The sequence below is a fragment of the Helianthus annuus genome, chromosome 2, assembly GCF_002127325.2.
Source record: "Helianthus annuus cultivar XRQ/B chromosome 2, HanXRQr2.0-SUNRISE, whole genome shotgun sequence".
Lineage (NCBI taxonomy): Eukaryota > Viridiplantae > Streptophyta > Magnoliopsida > Asterales > Asteraceae > Helianthus > Helianthus annuus.
The window spans coordinates 139,249,670-139,270,709 of NC_035434.2; the positions used below are offsets into that span (position 1 = coordinate 139,249,670).

The 21,040-nt window shown below is 38.3% G+C and overlaps 2 protein-coding genes and 1 long non-coding RNA gene across 3 annotated transcripts; 2 read left to right on the forward strand and 1 right to left on the reverse strand.

The window, feature by feature from the left end:
- The first annotated feature begins 3,780 nt into the window (after positions 1-3,780).
- LOC110896472 lies at positions 3,781-4,401 on the forward strand. Its single transcript, XM_022143803.1, has 2 exons — positions 3,781-3,848; positions 3,969-4,401. Exons 1-2 carry the CDS (start codon positions 3,781-3,783, stop codon positions 4,399-4,401), a joined length of 501 nt encoding a protein of 166 aa, XP_021999495.1.
- A 2,083-nt stretch (positions 4,402-6,484) lies between these two features.
- LOC110922712 lies at positions 6,485-7,425 on the reverse strand. Its single transcript, XR_002583425.1, has 3 exons — positions 6,858-7,425; positions 6,663-6,776; positions 6,485-6,539 (listed from the first exon to the last, which is right to left on the reverse strand). It is a non-coding gene; the product is annotated as an uncharacterized LOC110922712 (long non-coding RNA).
- Positions 7,426-20,006: 12,581 nt separating this feature from the next.
- Positions 20,007-21,036, forward strand: LOC110896461. The gene is made up of 3 exons (XM_022143796.1): positions 20,007-20,127; positions 20,210-20,740; positions 20,858-21,036. Exons 1-3 carry the CDS (start codon positions 20,076-20,078, stop codon positions 21,034-21,036), a joined length of 762 nt encoding a protein of 253 aa, XP_021999488.1. The 5' UTR covers positions 20,007-20,075.
- Positions 21,037-21,040: the final 4 nt, after the last annotated feature.

The window sequence follows — 21,040 nt, forward strand, 5'->3', positions numbered from 1 at the left end:
TACTCTATATATGTATGTATACATATACATATACATATACATATACATATACATATACATATACATATACATATACATATACATATATGTATATATATACATATACATATATATACATATACATGTATATGTATACGTATACGTATACATATACATATACATATACATATACAAATACATATACATATACATATACATATACATATACATATACATATACATATACATATATATATATAGGGTTGGGCTATATATAAAACCCTATCTATATAAAAAACCCTAGAAAACCCAACCTCCCGACATTTTTTTTTTGAAAAAAATAACACATGTAATATACATGTTTTTAAGACTTTTGGGCCAAAAAAATCAAAAAAGCGCCGAAGGGATAATTTAAAAAAAAAAAAGAAAAATTTCAGCAATTTCTGTTTTTTTTGCCTAACACATGTTAGGCACTGAAATTTGTTTATTTTTTTAAAAAAATCCGTTCGGCGCTTTTTTGTTTTTTTTGGCCCAAAACACTCTAAAATATGTATATTACATGTGTAATTTTTTTCAAAAAAAAAAAAAAAATGTCGGGAGGTTGGGTAAAAATGGGGGGAGATTTGGGTTTCCAGAGTTTTCTACCTAAATGAGGGTTTTCTGTTATATATATATATATATATATATATATATATATATATATATATATATATATATATATATATATATATATATATATATATATATATAGGGTAGGGTTCCAGCGTGAACCTAATCCCATGCGTGAACTGCGTGAACTAATCTGGACCATTGATTTCCTTTTTAGTTGTTAACGGTATGATTGTAATTATATAAAAAATTAGATTTAAATCATTATTTTAATAATTGAATTAAGTTACATCTTTCCTATTTTAAATTCATTATCCACATTATCTTTTATTTCATTTTTATTTTTTAGATTTCACCACCAGAATTCGGATTATGATTTTTAAGATTCACGTAACCTTCAGATTTCAACGGTATACACATGTGTACTTTGATATGAATTGAACAGTACACATGTGTACTCAGCATGGTACATATTTGTAATTAGCTACATAATACATACATATAAACAAAACTTGTAAACAATTTTATATTAAGCAAATAACAATTTCCATAATGTTTGCCAAACCAAAAAAAACATACAATTACAAGTTCCAGTTTCGTGAAAACAATAAACGCAACATAATCGGAAAAATAAAAAAGACATAGTCTTTTACAACTATTCGCCGCGTTGTATGCTGAATCATCCTTATCGACCAAGCAAACAAACATACGTGAATCATCCTTATCGACCTCATACGTGAATCATCCTTATCGACCTTCCATCTCCACTTTCCTCGTTTACTTACGACGTCTCCTATAATAACACAAAAAACTCAGCAATTAGTACTTTGCATAATTCACAAGTGTACATCAACAACTTTACACATTCAATACACAAAAAAAATATGAGATATCACAAAAACAGACGCTATACACATGTGTACATCGCATTAAAAACATAGCAAAGCCAGAATACACATGTGTACAGCGCCTTAAAAACATAGCAAAATCAGAATACACATGTGTACAGCGCCTTAAAATCAGAGTAAAAATCAGAATACACATGTGTACAGCGCCTAAATGTCACAGGTTTACCTTGGGTCCACGAACAGAGCTCTCGTGCCTTGACGTATACACAAAAAACAGCATGTTTCAACATGAACACGTTATGACTATTATCCGACCCACCCATTTTATCACTTCAATTAAAACCGTAGATCACCTGAACAACCCAATCGACCCCCTTGTTGAAATCCAGGCCCCTTGAAGACACATCAGTTCAAAAAAGAACTGATTGAACTGATCTTTGTTCAACAAACTGTCGCAATATAAACATTCTTTTCACTTGTTTCATCCTTCCATGCAGGCACTTTAATGGGATCCCGGGCTGCAGTTTCTTGAACGCTTCGTGTACAAACCTCACTTATCAAGAGAGGCGTCACAGGCTCCAAATTACAAAACAAAAAAAAAAAACAAAATAAAAAACTGAAAAACAAAATTAAAAAAGTTACCTGCTTGCAGGCAGAAAGAAAAACAAGAATTATTGAATTCAAATGCGCTTTAATGAAACTCCATAGCATGTCAAGCTTTTGGTCAAGAGGAACGAGTATGACTTTTTGTTGCAGACGATCGGCCCTAAACTGTCACCGCCGCTAGCGGCGGAGGAAGATCGGCGCAACCGGTGATCGTCAGTGTAAGCTTGGATCTAGAAAGATCTAAAAGAAAAAAAGGAAAAGAAAATGATTCAAAGACTTACCATCCACGTCCCACGTTGTGCCGGTCGGACCACCATCCAGTGTAAGCTCTCGACGGACCACCATCCACGGTGGCCGGCCGCCGTGCCGTCACCGGCTCTGCTGCCGTCGTCTGGGGGATATGTGTGTGTGCGGTGTATGTGTGTGTTTGTTAGAATATATTGAAACTGGTATAGGGATTTTAGGGGATTACAATTTAATTAGTTTCCATATCTTTAATATGAAAGTTCCCTATTTTACCCTTTTGATTAAAATTTAAATTAAATTTATTAAACCTTTAATTACAATTCTGCCATTGATCTAAGATCTATCATCTACAAAATCAAGGGCCCAGATAAGTTCACGCAGTTCACGCTAGAGAAAATGTTCACGTTTGAACCTAATCCTATATATATATAAATATATATATATATATATATATATATATATATATATATATATATAGGGTCAGGTTAACGTTCAATAAATAGGGAAATATGGAGATGATGGAAACGTGGGACTTCGGCACGTATCACTCCCGCGCGCTTCAAAACGTTCTTGTCCTCAAGAACGAAATGAATTTGCCACGGTGGTCGCCATTCGAGTCGGACAATCTCATACGGAGCGGTAGCAACGGGTCGCGGAAGCGCCACTAGAGATGTGCCACTGCACGTGGTTGCAAGTCGGTTTCCCCATTGGCTTCTACATTTGGTGACCATCTCTTAATTTTCCGAACAAAATGGTTGAGCATTCTGTTGTCAAAATCCTCACCTTCAAGATGGACAAGATGGACGATGCTACCCTTCTTTTCCATAGCACTTGTAGCCTTATGGTTTAACACACAAGTAAGGGCAGCCAATGTGGGTTTGACGGATGTTGATGTCGTGTAAATTGGTGGAAAAGAAAGGGTTGGTTTCGGTAAAGACGATGCCGATTTTCGGGCTGATGTCGATATAGCAACATGTACGGATTTAGGAACCGGTACAAGTGAGGGTGTTTGGGCGGTTTTTGGTGGTGAGGCAGGTGGTGTTGCGGCGGAAACCGCTGGTGGTACGAGAGCGGTAACTGACGGTGGCGATGTAGGGGTGTGGCGAGATTCGAACACGGTTCGGGTTGATCGGATCTCAGCGAATATGGTTTCAAACCGGGACTCTAGTCTTGCAAAGGATTTCCTCCATTGACGGAACTCGGGTTTGGATAGATTTTGAGCAGCCATAGGTCCAAAGGGGGATCACGGTGGCTCTGATACCAATTGTTACGAACCAAATCGTTAATCAATTGATCCAAAGAAAATAGATCGAAGCTTGAAAGAAAATTAGAAAGCAACCAAGACTTAATTCATATTTTGTTCATTATTCATTTAACAAAACAAGAATGCCTTATATAGGCTTACAAACATGAAGGAAATGTGCAGATAACTAACTCTAATGAAAACATGGACCTATTACTGTTCCTAATTTAATGCAATAAATAGGGAAACATGGAGATGATGGAAACGTGGGACTTCGGCACGTATCAGACTGATTTTAACAATTTTGAATATAAACTGTGATTATCTTCTGACTTCTGTAGATAGTTTCTGTAAACTTATTCTATTTTTGTATTTTGCGAGAACAAATTCACTCTATATTTGTTTTGTTTTTGACTTATTGATTGTTTGTATAACAGCAAAACACGAACCGTATTTGATGTAACACTGAAAGTTCACCGCGAGGTTCAAAAGAGAGACATTGAAGTTGGCCGGAATTTGGGAAACTGGATTCTCCAGTGGCTTGACAGGATGAAACCAGCGGCTCAAATTCAAGCAGGCGGTCCGATTCAATACACCAGTAATACAATGAGAATACCAAGCAAGCGGATGAGTGATTATCGACGCCGGATAACTGCACCAGCAGGGGTTTGGTATCAGGAATCTAGAAAGCGTCTGGCTACCTCGTCGAGGAACCTTTTGCTTACGGCCTACCCGACTGTGTCAAGACTTTTGAGGCGTCAACTGCCTGTTACGAGTAATATGCAGTATCGACAGTTAGTGTCCAGTGGTAATGGTTTTACGAAGGGAGTGATTCGCGATGATATTATGCAGTGGTTGAGTCGTGGGTAACTTCTGTTCAGCCCCAAATGTTTTTAGTAGTTGACACGGTTTGTTTTTTGGGGTTTGAAATAACGCGATGGTTGTTTTGTAAATGAATCACTTTTAGCGTTTGAACGGTATTTTAGTAGAGAACGCGGTAGTCTTCCTGTAAAAGTATCACACACATAACTGATATTTTATGGGTTTGTGTTACTTTAATTAGGGCTTTACAATGATCTCTGTGTGGAAGTTCCATTGAGACATAACACTCCCATTGTGTTTTGAGCAACCAGGTCTACCCATACCGAACTGGGTACAAGTTGAAACTGGTCGGAGACCGATCACCATATAAACACAGCACCGAAGAGCACGGTCTAGGTATCTATCGGTTAATTTCGGTGGTTGGTGATTCCGGTAGAACATAAGACAGAGACCGATTATTCAGTTAAACGACTCCTCTAACATTGCTGCGACAATCCAAGAATCTAATTGCTTCTTCCACTTCTCCAATTGAAAGGATAATATAAATGTTTCAACTTTCTTCACACTATGGGGCTGAATTAAATAAATTTAAACATTTCTACATTGTGTTTAATATGCATGCCACCTCCTTGATCACTAAATGCAACAATTACATTAGGAAATAATCTAAAAGCTAAATAAGCCCTAGAATACCAAACTCATCGTAACCATTTTGGTAATCGTTAGAGCATTCTCATCCAATCCATCAAATTATACATACATTCCACTAAAAAACAACTCCTATATCAATATATTTTCACTAAAAACAAATACTTTTTCTCTCTCCTTTTCAATTAAATAATATTATCATTACACTTTTCTATCTCCTTCACTCACAACCACTTTCAATATATATTAAAAAAATTATACTGGGTGAACAGTGTCCCCCAAATATACAGATGAACAGTAACATTTTCTCTCTCCTCCACTCACAACCATTTTTTATACCCTTTATAATATAAAAACTACCCCTCACATATTTTGATGGTTTGGATGAGAATGCTCTTATCTATATATAAATGCAAAGATGACAAACACAACAAATCAACGACCTGGCAAGTTGTCATTGATGACTAAAAGTATCTCTACCATCGTATACAAGAACAAATGAATTTTGGAATAGAGAAAAAAAGATGCATAGACTTGGAATAGCCTCGAAACCCCTGTATTTCCATGAATCTCTTGAGAAACCAATGCTTCTCCTGAGAACAAAGAATGATCTAGTCATTTGGCATTTTATGTTTTTTTTTTTTTTTTGAAAAGAGAACTTCAATAAAAACACACCTCCGACCCAAAAGGGCAAAAGGCCAAACAACACAAGCACCCCCGACCCAAACGGGCAAAGGGCAACAAATTACAACATATACATAGGGTATTTACACCAATCACCCCAACTAATATAATTACAAGATGTTCTATTTTTAAACCAAGAAAACCCTCTCGATTTGATCTCCCTAACAATCTCCTGCGTACTTCGCCTGATATCTTTGAACAATAAACCGTTCCTCCCTTTCCATAGACACCAACATGAAATTATAATCAAACCTTGAATGATTTTTTAGCCTTTTTTCCAACTTGTGAATGACTGTGCAATTCCAAAATGTCTTTGAAGTTGAAAAAATATATCGGGGGAATTTTACACCACCCACTATCTCCGACCAGACCCGACTCGCCACCTCGCAAGCGGTAAAAAGGTGTTCCACCGTTTCCTCAAATTCGTTGCAAAAAGGGGACATAGCAGAACCAATGTCCACATTCCTTCTTAAATTCACTCTCGTAGAAAGTCTATCCAAGTTTCCTCTCCAAGTCACAATGTTGCATTTGATAGGGACCCACTTACACCAATCAAAATTAGCAAGCTGACTATTTCCCTTTTCGTCGACTAAAGCCTTTTTAAATGAGTGAAAGTCATTTTAAGTAGAGAAGTGCGAGAACTGTATCATTTTGCATTAAATGAACTGCATACATACAATTGTTTATCTAGTTTCATGGTTCTCTACTTAAAATTCGTTGTGTATTAAATGCAAGTGAGTGCATTTATATGAGTATAATTCTTAATTATATGATTAGGCCTAATACTCCTCCTTGGTTGGGTTGGGTTGTGTTGTGTTATCCATCCTCTCCGGTTCTTTTTCATATTCAGTCACCTACATTAAACTCTTCTATATCAATTGACTAGCATACTTTAAAAGGTATATAATATATAAGAAAAGAAAAGGAACTAACAAGCACTCAATCATATTAAGTTATAAACTTCATGTTTATAGTACCGGAAATTAGTGAAAGTAGACGTTCCCCAATACTTGATTGCAGCTAAATCATATGCTCTTGCATCAAATGCTTCTTCATCATATACCCCAATTGCAAATCCGATACAGGTGTTGCTTTAGTTATTTTCCAAAGATGATTATGATATATATATAGTAAACTAAAATATTGTTTAGATAAGTAGATTTGTATCTTACCAAGATAAATTGTTTCATCCAATAGTTGCGTCCGACGCGAGATAAATCAAGTTTGCAAGATCAAATAAATTATTGCTAAAACATGTGGCGGCCCAAACTAAGTTTTATATCCCATGAGATTTGAATGTCCTATCAAACTGAATGTCTCGGAGGGGACATCGTTGTGGTTAAGTTGTGTACTATACAACTAAAAAGTTGAGGGTTCAAATCCTGTAGGTACATGTTATGCTTATTTATCCTAGAAAATCTTAGAGGAGTTGTTAAAAAATTGAGAAACCCTAAATTTCTTTTAAAACAGAACATGCATGAGCACTAGCAAGTAAAAATATGTTGAAAACTAATTGTTCAACCCATCATGCTCTTTGAAGATGGTCTGCAAACATAATGTGTTTTATGTTTATGTTTTAGTTTGATATGGGTCAAGACTTATTATTATTAATTGTAACTGACATGGCCTTAATCTGTTAAGCCCGTGCATATTGATGTATTATGGGTCATAGGTTAAGTAAATGTTGTCTCAATTATGAAGCGGTTGGAACTACCAAAGACACTGTTTTGTATTCACACACACACATATATATATATATATATATATATATATATGTATGTATTATGTATCATGTTTTGATTGAAAATAGTTACGTCGATCAGATTGTTTCATTGAATCTTGTTTGTTCAATTCATCATAAATCTTCTGGTTTATTTCATTTCGACTGTTTGTGTTGTTTTTTGCTTCAATATGAAACCATTGCAGCAATGCAAAAAAAAGTTATTCTTTTCTTCCGTTAATTTTTTTCAGTTGTTTCTCCACAAGGTGGTCCATATGGATGTTGGCGCACATTTTCTTTTGACATAAGATGTCATATTATTTGTTTTCTTAAGTTCTTTGAAGACAAAGCTAATAAATATTTTTTCTCATGAAAAGTATCCGGAAATAATTTTTTTTAGCTTTGATATAAGTTAAGTCTCCCCACATACAAAAATAGTGACCAATATTGATATTAGTTGAAGCTTTTTTTTTTTTTTCTAACCTTGCTTTCCCTTCTTTTTGTGTGTCGCTATCGACAATGCCAGTATTGATATACTTGATTTGAGCATTGACATGCTAGAAACATCGCAATTGAACCTCGTTATGGGAGTTGGAACACAAATACAGAAACTACTGGATTATTGCAACACTCCTATATAGCTTACTCCTGGCATAACCTACGATTCTGAATAACAAACATAATTACGTGAAGCTTCGAACATCAATAAACAGGTTTGACACACCTATACTATTTTAATGTATATTAAACAAAAAAATTGTTTATCATATTAACGTCATTCTATTTGTACAAAAAAATTGCAGAATTTGTTGAAAAGAATGACCAGCAATATGAAGAAATACAAAACCATAGTGCAAGAAATGACGGAATTGGTTTTTGTAGGTCCCTCTCGGAGGATCGAGAACAAACCTAAACCTTGTTATACAAACTCACTAGCGAGTGCGGAATCCAAGCTAGCGAGCAAACCGGGATGATGCAAGAACAAACACAAGAACACACAAGACTCAACGATTAACACCACTTGTATTAATGCGTAGAAAGTTTCCGGTTACAAGCACAGTGTTTACAATCAGTTTGCAAACTCTCAAAGTGTGTGTGTGTGTGTTTCGGACAGAATGCTCTCAACTCTTGTCTGTCTCTCTAAGTGTGCATCTCTCTTCTGTTTCACACTACACTGCATGGGTATATATATATCCAGCCCATGATGTCTGGTCGAAGGATCCGATAGATGGTCCGAAGGATCATCTATCGAGGACAAGTCACTCGAAGGATCAGTAGGGACCTCGAAGGATTGTCTTTCGAGGTCTATCAATCGAAGCATATCTTTCGAGCACCTCGAAGGATCAACAGTATCCTTCGAGGCTATCCTTCGATGCAGTCAAACATATTACAACTTATTGGCCAAGTCAAACTAGGAGGATAGTTGACTTGGTCAACTTACAGACTAACTTAGGACATCGTTTACATACAGACCGAATACAGACAAAGTACAGACACAAGTGCACCAACAAACTCCCCCTTGGCTGTAGCTTTGTCTTTATCTTCTATAGTTGTAGACTCGTCTCGAACTTCGACGGTCTTTGGTCTTCGAGTTACCAAAACTCTGATGTCCTTTCAAGTCTTCAATGTCGGAGGATCTTCAAAGTCTTCACGTCTTGAAAGCAGAGAGTGTATCAACAAACTACCCGTATCATGTAGGAAGTGTGTTGACAAACTCCCCCTTAACATAAGCTCCCCCTTGAGTTATGCTCGTGAAATACTTTAACTTTATGAAGTGAGATCCTTGTGGTGTTGATGATGGCCAGCGGCAACTCGATCATCTTCATCAGTTGAGTGCCTTCACGTTGTGTCTTCATCCCGAAGCTTGTCATCGACCATGTTCTCCTAGCCTTTAGAATCTGCACATGCAAGAAATCTAAACGCATAATGAGAACAACTGCTTGGAATATAGTTAATCATAAACAAGTGACACACGAATGACCATGTCACAATCAAACACCGTCCGACAGTTTGAAAGTTTAATAAATTTGTCAATTTTAGCCTTTAACTTTCAAAACTTGCAAATTTCGACCGTTTATGAAGATTTAGTCAATTCGGTTTTCGTTCAGGTTTCAGGTAACGAAGACTCGAGCTCCAACATCGTACGATCGAAAATAAAGTAGAAAGAAAATCTTTTTGGCTTTTATAAAGTTTATATTAAAACAGATTTTAGGTGTGTTTTAATATTAAGAAAGACAACAATTTAAAATCCTTTGAGTGTTATCAAACGACATCACCGCTAATGTCGTGCTGATATGCACCAAACGACGAAACTGTTTAAAAGAAAAACAATAAAAGTTAAGCAGTAAATAAATATATACAGACATCCTTTTTGCGAGTTTCGAGGGTAAGAGAATCATATCAGTGTACGGTCATGCCAAAACACTCTTGTTGTTCAGTTAGTTAACATTAAGATAAGCATCCTATAACAATTATCGGTATTGTTGTCCACTTAAGCTCAACTTATCAGATGTAATCATGGCGAGGGGATACGTTAAGGTATGATTTATACTTACCGACCGGTGTTCATCCACATCACGACACATTCCCGTATCAAGGTATGCACGAGAGTTCATCTTACCGGTGAGTATACCGATTATCATCTGTTTGACCGTATAAAATGTGAGATACTCACTTATTTTGATTTGAAAACAAGCCCTATGTGATATAATCACTTATTGATGAGGAACTTGATTTTCGTATGCATGAGGGCACAGGTGCAAGTCCGTGAACAGGTCAGTACTTCCGTACAGCAGAGAGACGAACTTGACACACGGATAAATGTGATATTTTATCACTTATTTGTTTTGGACATGTGATTGTTTATCACTTATTGAGGTCGAATGCAGTATGTATTATGTACACGTATGTATAGTATCATGGAAGATCTAGACTTGCGTCCCCGTTATTTTTCGGTAAAAGATACAACCATGATACCCAGATGATAAGCAGCATAAAGACCGAATATCTCAGAACCTCGGCAATCTATCAAACGAAATTTCGGTACTAAGACCATATGCCAATGAATGGTTCCCACCTGGTCTTCAGTCGATTAAGATTTATATCACCCTGCACACTTTAAAATGATTGTGAGCCTACTGATACATCTTATATAGAGCTGCTTATCGTTTTGCATTTAAGGTTTAAAGAGGTTTGGATAGACCACTGATGTACTATCATTTTCTCTTTTGCTCGCCAGGAAACTCATTTTTGTTTTTCTATTGTTTTTGTGTTTTTGAAATTTTTCGATGTTTTTGGATTTTCAGATTTTTGGATTTACTCCCCCTAAATTCAATAAACTAAGATAAATTTAAAAACACACAAAGATATTTACAAAAATGATTTTCCGATGTTGGTTTACTCTTGCTTGACCTTAATGCCATTTACCAATAATAAGAAGTCAAATCTAGATTTGTCAAAAGCTTTGGTAAATAAGTCGGCACGTTGGTCATCGGTGTGGACCTTAACAACATCGATTAGCCTTTTCTCAAAGCAATCACGTATGAAGTGATATTTGATTTCGATGTGTTTGGTCTTAGAATGCTGCACAGGATTTTTAGTGATATCTAAAGCAGCAGAATTATCAACGTAAATAGGAGTAGTTAGGAATTCAAAACCGTAGTTGGATCCAAAGAACTTGTGAGCAACAACTTGAGGCAGCAATGTATTCAGCTTCGCATGTTGATGTAGCGACACACGTCTGCTTCTTGCACTGCCATGTGACTAGGCGATTTCCTAAAAACTGACATCCAGCCGTTGTGGATTTGCCGTCGATTTTACATCCGCCAAAATCAGAATCACTGAATGCGACCAAGTCAAAGTTATTATCCCTAGGATACCACAGACCGGTGTCGGGGTAAGCCTTCAAATAACGAAAAATCCTTTTGACAGCTGCAAGATGTGAGGCCTTCGGATTAACTTGATATCTGGCAAGTAGGCACGTTGGGTACATTATATCTGGCCTTGATGCTGTGAGGTACATAAGGGATCCGATCATCGCGCGATAGTATGAAGGGCTAACAGGTTCACCCTTCAAGTCAGGAGTTATTCCGTGATTAGTTGGCAATGGGGTACCAATGGGCGTTGCATCGGACATCTGGAACCGGCTCAAGATGTCTCCAACATAGTTAGTCTGATGGATGAATATCCCAGACTCCGTTTGTTGCACTTGTAGTCCCAAGAAGAAATTCATTTCCCCCATAGCACTCATCTCGAACTTATCCTGCATGATGCGCTCGAAATTCCTACACAAAACATCATTAGTAGAACCAAAAATAATATCATCAACATATACCTGTACCAGAAGAAGATCTCCATCTTGTTCTTTGATGAAGAGAGTACAATCGATAAGACCTCTTCGAAAACCGTTCTCCAGCAGATATGTAGATAAGGTTGCATACCAAGCTCGTGGCGCTTGATGAAGACCATAGAGAGCTTTGTTTAGCAACCAAACCCGATCGGGATGGACAGGATCTTCAAAACCTGGAGGCTGTTCGACATATACCTCTTCTTCAACCACACCATGTAGAAATGCACTCTTCACATCCATCTGATAAACCTTGAATCCTTTGAATGAGGCATAAGCCAGAAAGATCCGAATAGCTTCCAGACGTGCAACTGGTGCATAGACTTCGTTGTAGTCGATCCCCTCTATCTGACGAAAACCTTGAACGACTAAACGAGCTTTGTTTCGAATAACCACTCCACGGTCGTCTTTCTTGCATTTGAAGACCCATCGAGTGCCAATCTTCTTGTAGTTCTCAGGCTTTTCAACAAGCTTCCAAACTCCAAGCTTGTGAAATTGCTGTAATTCTTCCTGCATGGCTTCAACCCAAGCACTGTCTTTCAATGCTTCTTTCCACGACTTTGGTTCTTCTTGTGACACGTAACATGCGAAGGACCAGTCATTTTGTTGACCAGATTCTCTTATGGCTGAATACAAACCAGCATTCCGGTTGTTTCTCAGCTGATTACGCGTCTGCACACCGCGATGGACATCTCCTATTATGTTCTGCTGGGGATGGGTATCGTGAATCCTCATTTCAGGATTATCTGGCACACGAGCGTTGATACCCAAGTTGGTAAGATTAAGATCAACAACCAACTCCACACCAGGAATGTGTGTAGAGGTGGATGCATTCCCTTCAGCAGTGTCTACATTCTGCGTATGAGGTGTATCTACAGAAGCACCTTGAACAGGAGCAGCTGGAGCTGAAGATCCTTCGGCTGCATCATGATATTCATCATCTTCAGAAGAGTCATTATAATCAGCAGCATCTTCATAAACCTCATTTTGAACCATATTGTTGACTGACGAAGAAGCTTGAGGGTCAACAACAATAGGTCTAACCAATGGCGAGACAGCAGCGTTATCACTTTCCAACAACATCCTAGCCGCTGCTGATTCTTCGTCAAAGGTTGGCAGATTGAAGGAGTCAAATAGCCCATCATAATCGAACATCCACGGATCACCCGGAGCCCTAACAGGACTCGTGTACCTTTGAACCCTAACTTCGCTCCATAGCTCAATCTTTTTGGTAGCTAAATTCCAAACACGAAAATTCGGAGTAGCATATCCAAGGAAGAAACCCTCGATAGCTCTTGCACCAAACTTTCCATCTGGCTCAATCATAGTACAAGGAGCACCAAATGGTTCAAGGTAAGAAAGATCCGGTTTCCTTTTCTGAAGGAGTTCGAAGCAAGTCTTGCCATGTCTCTTAACTGTAAGAACTCTGTTCAACGTGTAGCAAGCAGCCGATACAGCCTCTCCCCAGAATTGAATAGGGAGTTCCGACTCTACTAACATTGTTCTTGCAGTTTCTATAATCGTCCGATTCTTCCTCTCAGCGACACCATTTTGTTGTGGAGTATAACGAGAACTGTACTCATGAAGAATGCCTTTAGAAGTACAAAACTCATCCATAACTTGATTCTTGAATTCGGTTCCATTGTCGCTTCGGATCCTTTTTACTTTCAACGTATAGAGATTCTCCAACATTGTAAGAAGATCCTTGAGGATGCCAGGAGTTTCACTCTTGTGTGCCATAAAAGATACCCAAGAAAATCTAGAGTAGTCATCAGTAACTACTAAACAATAAGCATCACCAAACGTTGTCTTGTGCTTCATAGGTCCAAAAAGGTCCATATGAAGACGTTCGAGAGGCATGCTGACAGTGTTGATTTTCTTCAAAGGGTGAGACTTCTTTGTTTGCTTCCCCTTTTGGCACGAGACACAGATATCTTGCAAATGAAAACTTCTTACAGGCACACCATTCACAAGATTATTTTTCACCAAATGGTTCATCTTTCTCAAGTGAATGTGTCCCATTCTTCTGTGCCAAGATATAGACTCCTTTTCTGTGGCTTTTGAGACAAAGCAAGTGACTTGTGCAGATGTAGTAATCGCCTGGCTCATGTCGAGAATATAAAGATCATTAACTCTCGGAGCCGATAAGAGAATCCATTCTTGTGGAATTTTGAATCCAGGTTTCAGCACATAGCAGCCAGCGTCATCAAAAATCACTGAGAACTTTTTATCGCAGATTTGCGACACACTCAGAAGATTGTGATCAATTTGCTTCACATAATTGATCTTATCAAAGCACACGATACCATTGGAGATACTTCCTTCTCCAGTGATGTACCCACCTTTATCACCCGCAAAAGCAACATACCCTCCTCGAATATTTCTCACGTCATACAGGAGCCGTAAGTCGCCAGTCATGTGCCTGGATGCTCCACTATCAACAATCCAATGACTATTAATAGTTCCTCCTAGAACATCCTGCACATGTCAATTAAACACATCAGTTGAGAATGGGGACCCAAGCCTTAGTGGTCTTGGGTCGTCCCTTGGCATCACGAAACGTGAGCTCGATCTCTTGATGATTTTTAAGAACAACTGCTCCCCCTGAATTGTCACCCGACTTAGGTAACCAAGTTTGTCTTTGCCTACCAGTTTTTGAAGATTCTGGTTTTACAGGTTGTGACACACTTTGTTCCTTTTGCACTGTTTTAACTTCAGATTTTAAAGCTTTTTCAACAGTTTTCATGTTCTTACGTCGTTGTTTAGTTTCTTGTTCTTTTACAGTTCGTTTATCTTGTTTAGGTGAAACTGACCGACGTTGAGGGTGAACTGTTTCAGGTGGAGTTTTCTCAACAAATTTCTTCTTTGGAGCATTTGGGCAGTTTCTGATAATGTGCCCAATTTCTCCACATTTGAAACAAGTTCTCCTTTCAACAGACTTAGGAGAACTTGATCGACTACCAGATGTTGAACCTGTAGAACCTGAGGTACTTGCTCTTTCATCACACCGGTTTGTGTGTTGGGTGTAATTGTTATCACTGTTACGTTTCAAAATCTTGACTTGTTGTACAAAATCAGTGTTTGATTTGTTTTCAAAAGTCTCAATTTTATCTGTACCTTTTGATGCTACAAATTTAACATCTTTTCCTTTCTTCATGTAACGAGCTCCCTTTGATTCAACCTTAGCCTTTGGCTTTGGAGCTCGTTGTTGTTGTTTACCCTTCGAAGCAGTAGGTTGTTGAGTGGTTGGAGATTTTTGATTACCAAACTGTTTTCTAATCTCAGCCTTAGGAATTGGATCACATTGTGTTACCACAATTCCCGGAAGTGTTTTTCCCAAAAATTTGTTTGTATTGTCTTCAAAGACTTTGTCAATCAAAGATTTATTTACATTTTTAATTGGAAAAACATGATCTGAGTAGATTTTATTATCTCCAACCAAAGTGTACAACACATTACTGCTTTTAACAGTAGACACACCTGTCTTATCAACTTTGACAGGATCAATCACTTGCTTCTTAACAGATGGAACCTCAGGAGTATCAGGATCACAAAGGATGTGATTCTCTCGTGGAATATCTACTCCTTTCATCTTGCTAAGTGATTTATCCTGATCACTTACAGCCACTTCTGATTCATCATCCGATGTCTCATAGTCCTCGATAATTGGAGGACTTTGCTTCATGGATGGTGAAGTTTCTTGTTCCTTAGAGGCTGTGTTTGAAGAATTGTCCGGTTTGAACCCAAGGCCAGTAGTAAACTCCTCAACATCAAGAGGCACACTGGGTTCATACCGAGGCATTTCTTCCTCATCAGGCATCTTGGTATAGTTGTTCATCAAGGGGGGTGGACATTTATTATACCCTATGCCTTTCTGATTTCCCTTTAGTTGTTGAACATCGATGATGTGATCAAGCACAAATTGGGAGTTAGAATAACTATCCAATTTCTGTTTGATCGCATCATGTTCGCATTGGGCAATGGCTAATTGCTTTTTAGTTTCTTCCACAATGTTAATATATTCATTTATACTCACTTGCTTGTGGTAAACTACTTTGTTAACCTCGGACACATTTTTCTTTAAAGTTTCTATTACAGATTTAAATTCTTTTTCATTCCGGGTTAAAGCCATGTTTGCCTCTTTGCATTTCGACAGTTCAATAACCAAAGTCTGGTTATGACTATGAAGCTTTTCTGATTCAAGCTTCATCTCAGCACATGAGTTACAAATACTAGGGGCAGGAGGTTCAGAATTTACCTGACTAGTAGAGGCTGAACCATTTGCCATAAAGGCAGTTTGAAAAGAAAAAGCTCCATCTTCAGAAAATAGTTTTTCCATTTCCGTTGATGTAGCAGCAGCCTTCCTAATCAGAATTGATTTCTGACATTTAAGCTCATCAGCTTCATTCAGAAGATCCTGAATATCTTCACCTTCTTCCTCCTCATCAGGCTCTGAGTGATTATCCCCAGAAACAGAGCCTTCTTCATCCGAACTTCCAGAATAACCAGAACTGTCATCGCTTCCAGAAGATTCTTCTTTATGAACATGCTCGATGACTTTAGCATACAATGCAGTTCCACTTCCTTGATCACCTTCACCAAACTGAACTGACCAGTCACATCCTTCATCAGCTTGAACAGCCAAAGCCCGATTGTGATTGGTAGTTCCAGGCTGTCCCTGATTGTTATTCACTGCCACCATTCTCCGTTCACGGTTCTCTTGTTGGGCATTCACATTCGTCTGGTTTCTGAAAGGGTTGTGATTGCCGTGTTTTGTTGGTCGAGTGCACTCACGTTTAAAGTGCCCTTTCTCGCCACAATTAAAGCACGTGACGGCATTAATATCAAACCCATACTTCGTGTTTTTCTTTCCTTCCAACGAAGTTCTTCCAGTTCGAGCCATGAAATCTTTTGCCCTTCTAACCGCACTAGCAAAAGCCCATTTAATATCCATCAACTCCATTTCTTCCTTGTCGATCTGATCATAATCTTCATTGGTCATGTTGATGTTTCCAAGCTGACCTGCTACCAAACCACAGTATGCACTGACCATGGTGTTGATAATCTCCATATGTTCCTTAGCAACTTCAATGCTAAGGTGTGAAAGATTTGAGTTGTCGACTCGGATTGTGTGATGACTTTGGGGCTGAGGTTGAGGATTGCTTGTATAGTGAGCTTGCTGTTGTTGTTGTTGAGGTTGTGGTTGTGGCTGTGTTGGAACAGGAATGTAGGACCTCGGATCGAATTGAGGTTGTGGTGGAGCAGCTGTTGACTGAGGAAATGGAAAGGAACTTGAACTTGTATTGGACACAAATGCAGTCTGCAGCTTAGGTTGCTGTTGCTGAGCTGCAGCGGATCTTGCCAAAGCATCGAATCCTGGAAGATACATTTCTGTATTCTGAGGAGCTGGAGCACGCCTTGCTTTCCTAATTTCTTCATCATTTTTATGTTCCAGCTTTTGAATGAACTCGTAGATGTTGACTTGATCTAGAGTTCCAGTATGCTTCAACAGTTCAATGAAAGAACTCCACTTTGGAGGTAATGCGTCAGCAAATCTACTCACCATGTCTTGTTGAGTAGAGACAACTCCATAAGCACACATCTCACTAATCAAATGATAGAAACGTGTGATCATATCATTCAGAGTCTCGTTTTCCAAGAACTGAAAGGATTCAAATTCTTTCTTCAACAAATCATGCCGAGACTTTCGAGCAGCTGCATTGCCTTCTCCTCTAGCAACTAAGGCATCCCACAATGCTTTCGTGGTCTTGCAATATGAGAACTGATGGTAGATGTCTTTGTTGAGTGCTTGAGTAAGTGTGGCAAAGGCCTTTTTCTCCAATTCATAAGCCTTCTTGTCATTTTCAAGCATATTGGCATAACCCTCTGAAGTTGACGCAGCAGTTTCAAGATTAGTATTGAACGCATTGATGAAACACGTCCAAAGATCAGTGCTTTGCCCTTGAACATATGTGTGAAAACGGTTTTTCCATGATGGAAAATCGTTCATATGGTTCAACTTAGGTGGACGATTGTTGCTGCCAGTTTCACTCTCACTAATCAGAAGGTTCTGAAGACTTTGACTTTGATTGGATACCAAAGCCCATTGACTTGGACTGATTGTTGTAGGCGGTAACATACTCTTTGCCCAATCTGCAGCAGTGACTAGCTCTTGATTGGATCGTGAGTCCAAACTCCAATCCCACGGACTAGTACAACTCATTTTGATCAAATATAAGTACCAAACCTACACACCACAAACTGTTAAGTGCAAAAACAGATATGAATCGAAAGATGCAACCTGTTTGAAAGATCAATATTTGTTCAAATGATCAACAAGGTTCGAAAGATCCTTGTTGAGTTTCGAACAAAGACTTCGAAGGATTGACTTCGAAAGATTGACTATACGAAGGATCCTTATCTTTCGAAAGATGATTTCGAAAGATTCTCCTTATGTTTCGATCACAGGTCTCGAAAGATGACACTTGTTCGAAGAATCAACAGTGTTCGAAGGATCACTGTTGATGGCTCGAACAATAACCTCGAAAGATAACCTTGAAAGATTCACCCAACACGAAGGATCCTTATCTTTCGTAATGAACAGTAACCCGAAGGATGTATCTATCGAAAAGATTCCTTGACTCGAAGGATAACACACTGACTTCGAAAGATGTTCGAAGGATGGTTATCTTTCGAATCTCCTTGATCGAAGGATGATCCTTCGAGATCGAAAGTTATCTTTCGACGGTCTGACACACTGACAAAAGTACGACAGGTTGGTGAAAAGTTGATGTGGTTGGTGAGCCAACTTTCGGCAGAAAGGATGTTCTGCCAACAACTTTTTCACCAACTATTTGACTTTCAAAAACAATACCAAAAATGGCAACCTTATCAACAAGATCTGGTCACCGGAAACACACCGGAGATATGGCCGGAAAAATCAAAGTCACTTAAAAACAAGTTTTCAAGTTACCCAACCCAACCTTGAACACTCCCGAAGGTTTAGAAACCGTTTTTCAGTTAAAACAAGCAAGAAAACCACCAAAAACGGGTGCTAAACCAAGTGTTCAAACACACCAAGAACTTGAACAAAACCCGGTTTTAAACAAGGTAAAGAGCCAAAGCTCTGATACCACTTGTAGGTCCCTCTCGGAGGATCGAGAACAAACCTAAACCTTGTTATACAAACTCACTAGCGAGTGCGGAATCCAAGCTAGCGAGCAAACCGGGATGATGCAAGAACAAACACAAGAACACACAAGACTCAACGATTAACACCACTTGTATTAATGCGTAGAAAGTTTCCGGTTACAAGCACAGTGTTTACAATCAGTTTGCAAACTCTCAAAGTGTGTGTGTGTGTGTTTCGGACAGAATGCTCTCAACTCTTGTCTGTCTCTCTAAGTGTGCATCTCTCTTCTGTTTCACACTACACTGCATGGGTATATATATATCCAGCCCATGATGTCTGGTCGAAGGATCCGATAGATGGTCCGAAGGATCATCTATCGAGGACAAGTCACTCGAAGGATCAGTAGGGACCTCGAAGGATTGTCTTTCGAGGTCTATCAATCGAAGCATATCTTTCGAGCACCTCGAAGGATCAACAGTATCCTTCGAGGCTATCCTTCGATGCAGTCAAACATATTACAACTTATTGGCCAAGTCAAACTAGGAGGATAGTTGACTTGGTCAACTTACAGACTAACTTAGGACATCGTTTACATACAGACCGAATACAGACAAAGTACAGACACAAGTGCACCAACAGTTTTGGATGCAAAAACGAAGTGTTTATGGGATCCGAAAATCATGCACATGTGTAGGCTGTGGGATGAGACAATTAGAAAAAGCGTCCCTGATGTTGAAGAAGATAATGTAGAACATGAGAAGAGTGTGGGAAATAAGGATAAAAATGAGAAGATTGTAGACCCGGAAGGTATTTACCACTAACATGCGATTGATATGTTCTAACATGCGAAAATGTTGTTTTTTGAAATAACATAACAAACATTTTATAACTTGCGAATTTTATCCTTGTTTCACATGCGATTATGTTGATTTTTCAAATAACATGCAATTTTGTGCAGACCCAGAACGTATTCACCACTAACACACGATTTATATGTTCTAGTTCTAACATGCGATTTATATGTTCTAATATACGAGACTGTGGTTTTTTGAGATAACATAACAAACATTTTATAGCGTGCGAATTTATCCTTGTTTCACATGCGATTATGTTGATTTATCAAAAAACATGCAATTTTGTGCAGAAGTTGTACCAGACGATGATGGGGGATAACCGACACTTGTATTGTGAATATGCAATCTGTTGAACCGGGATTATATGTACACAATGATTCACTGGTGCAACGTAAACACTTTTACTATAAACTTTATGATTAAAACTTATATTTTTTTTACCATACACTTGGAAATTTAATAATCGCATGCAGAAGGTGGGCATAGTGAAACTGAATTTGAAGCAGTAAATCTAGCAGAATCTACCCAACAAACCCAGCAACAACTAGAAACAAAAGATACGTGCACGAGTGTCGATATTGAAAAAGAGAAAGATATGGTGGACCATTCAGTCACAGTCACAGCAGAAGAATTGCAATCGGTTGAATCACTTTTGAAATTGGCACCCCCTGCATATGAAGAACAACCCGATGTGGTAGATAAAACTATTAAAGTACACAAAGGAAGAAATCCAGCTACAACACTTAAAGTACACAAGGGAAGAAACCCAACAATTAAAAGGAAACCAGAGCCAAAACCATCTGATGAACAAGCAAAACAAAACCCACGAACAAATGATAAGGGAGACCAAACAAAGGTTGAGGCAAAAGGGTTAAATGAGATATTGTTTGAAACAATAAAAAGTGCAAAAATTCAAAATGAGAAAAGGTATGCCGATCCTGGTGGTGCATTTTGTTCCCCTTACTGCGACAAAGTGGTTACTTTAAGTGAACCAATTCTGGATTGTGAGTTCTGTCTACTTAGATATACGTTTGCTACATTTGCAAAAATAAGTAAGTAAACCATTTTGTCTATAAAACATCAAAACATGTATACATATGCGAAAACTGTAAAATCGACAGGTTCTTATACCACGTTTGATTGCAGCTCATTGTTTTACAAATCAAAAACTGCGGTGGGAGCATACAAAATAGTCTTCGAAAGCTTCTATACAAATCAATATGTAGCATCAAATGGGATCGATGCATTTGTGGATGTACTGAACCCTGAAGAGAGGAAGAGGGACTTCATCACTATATAGACTC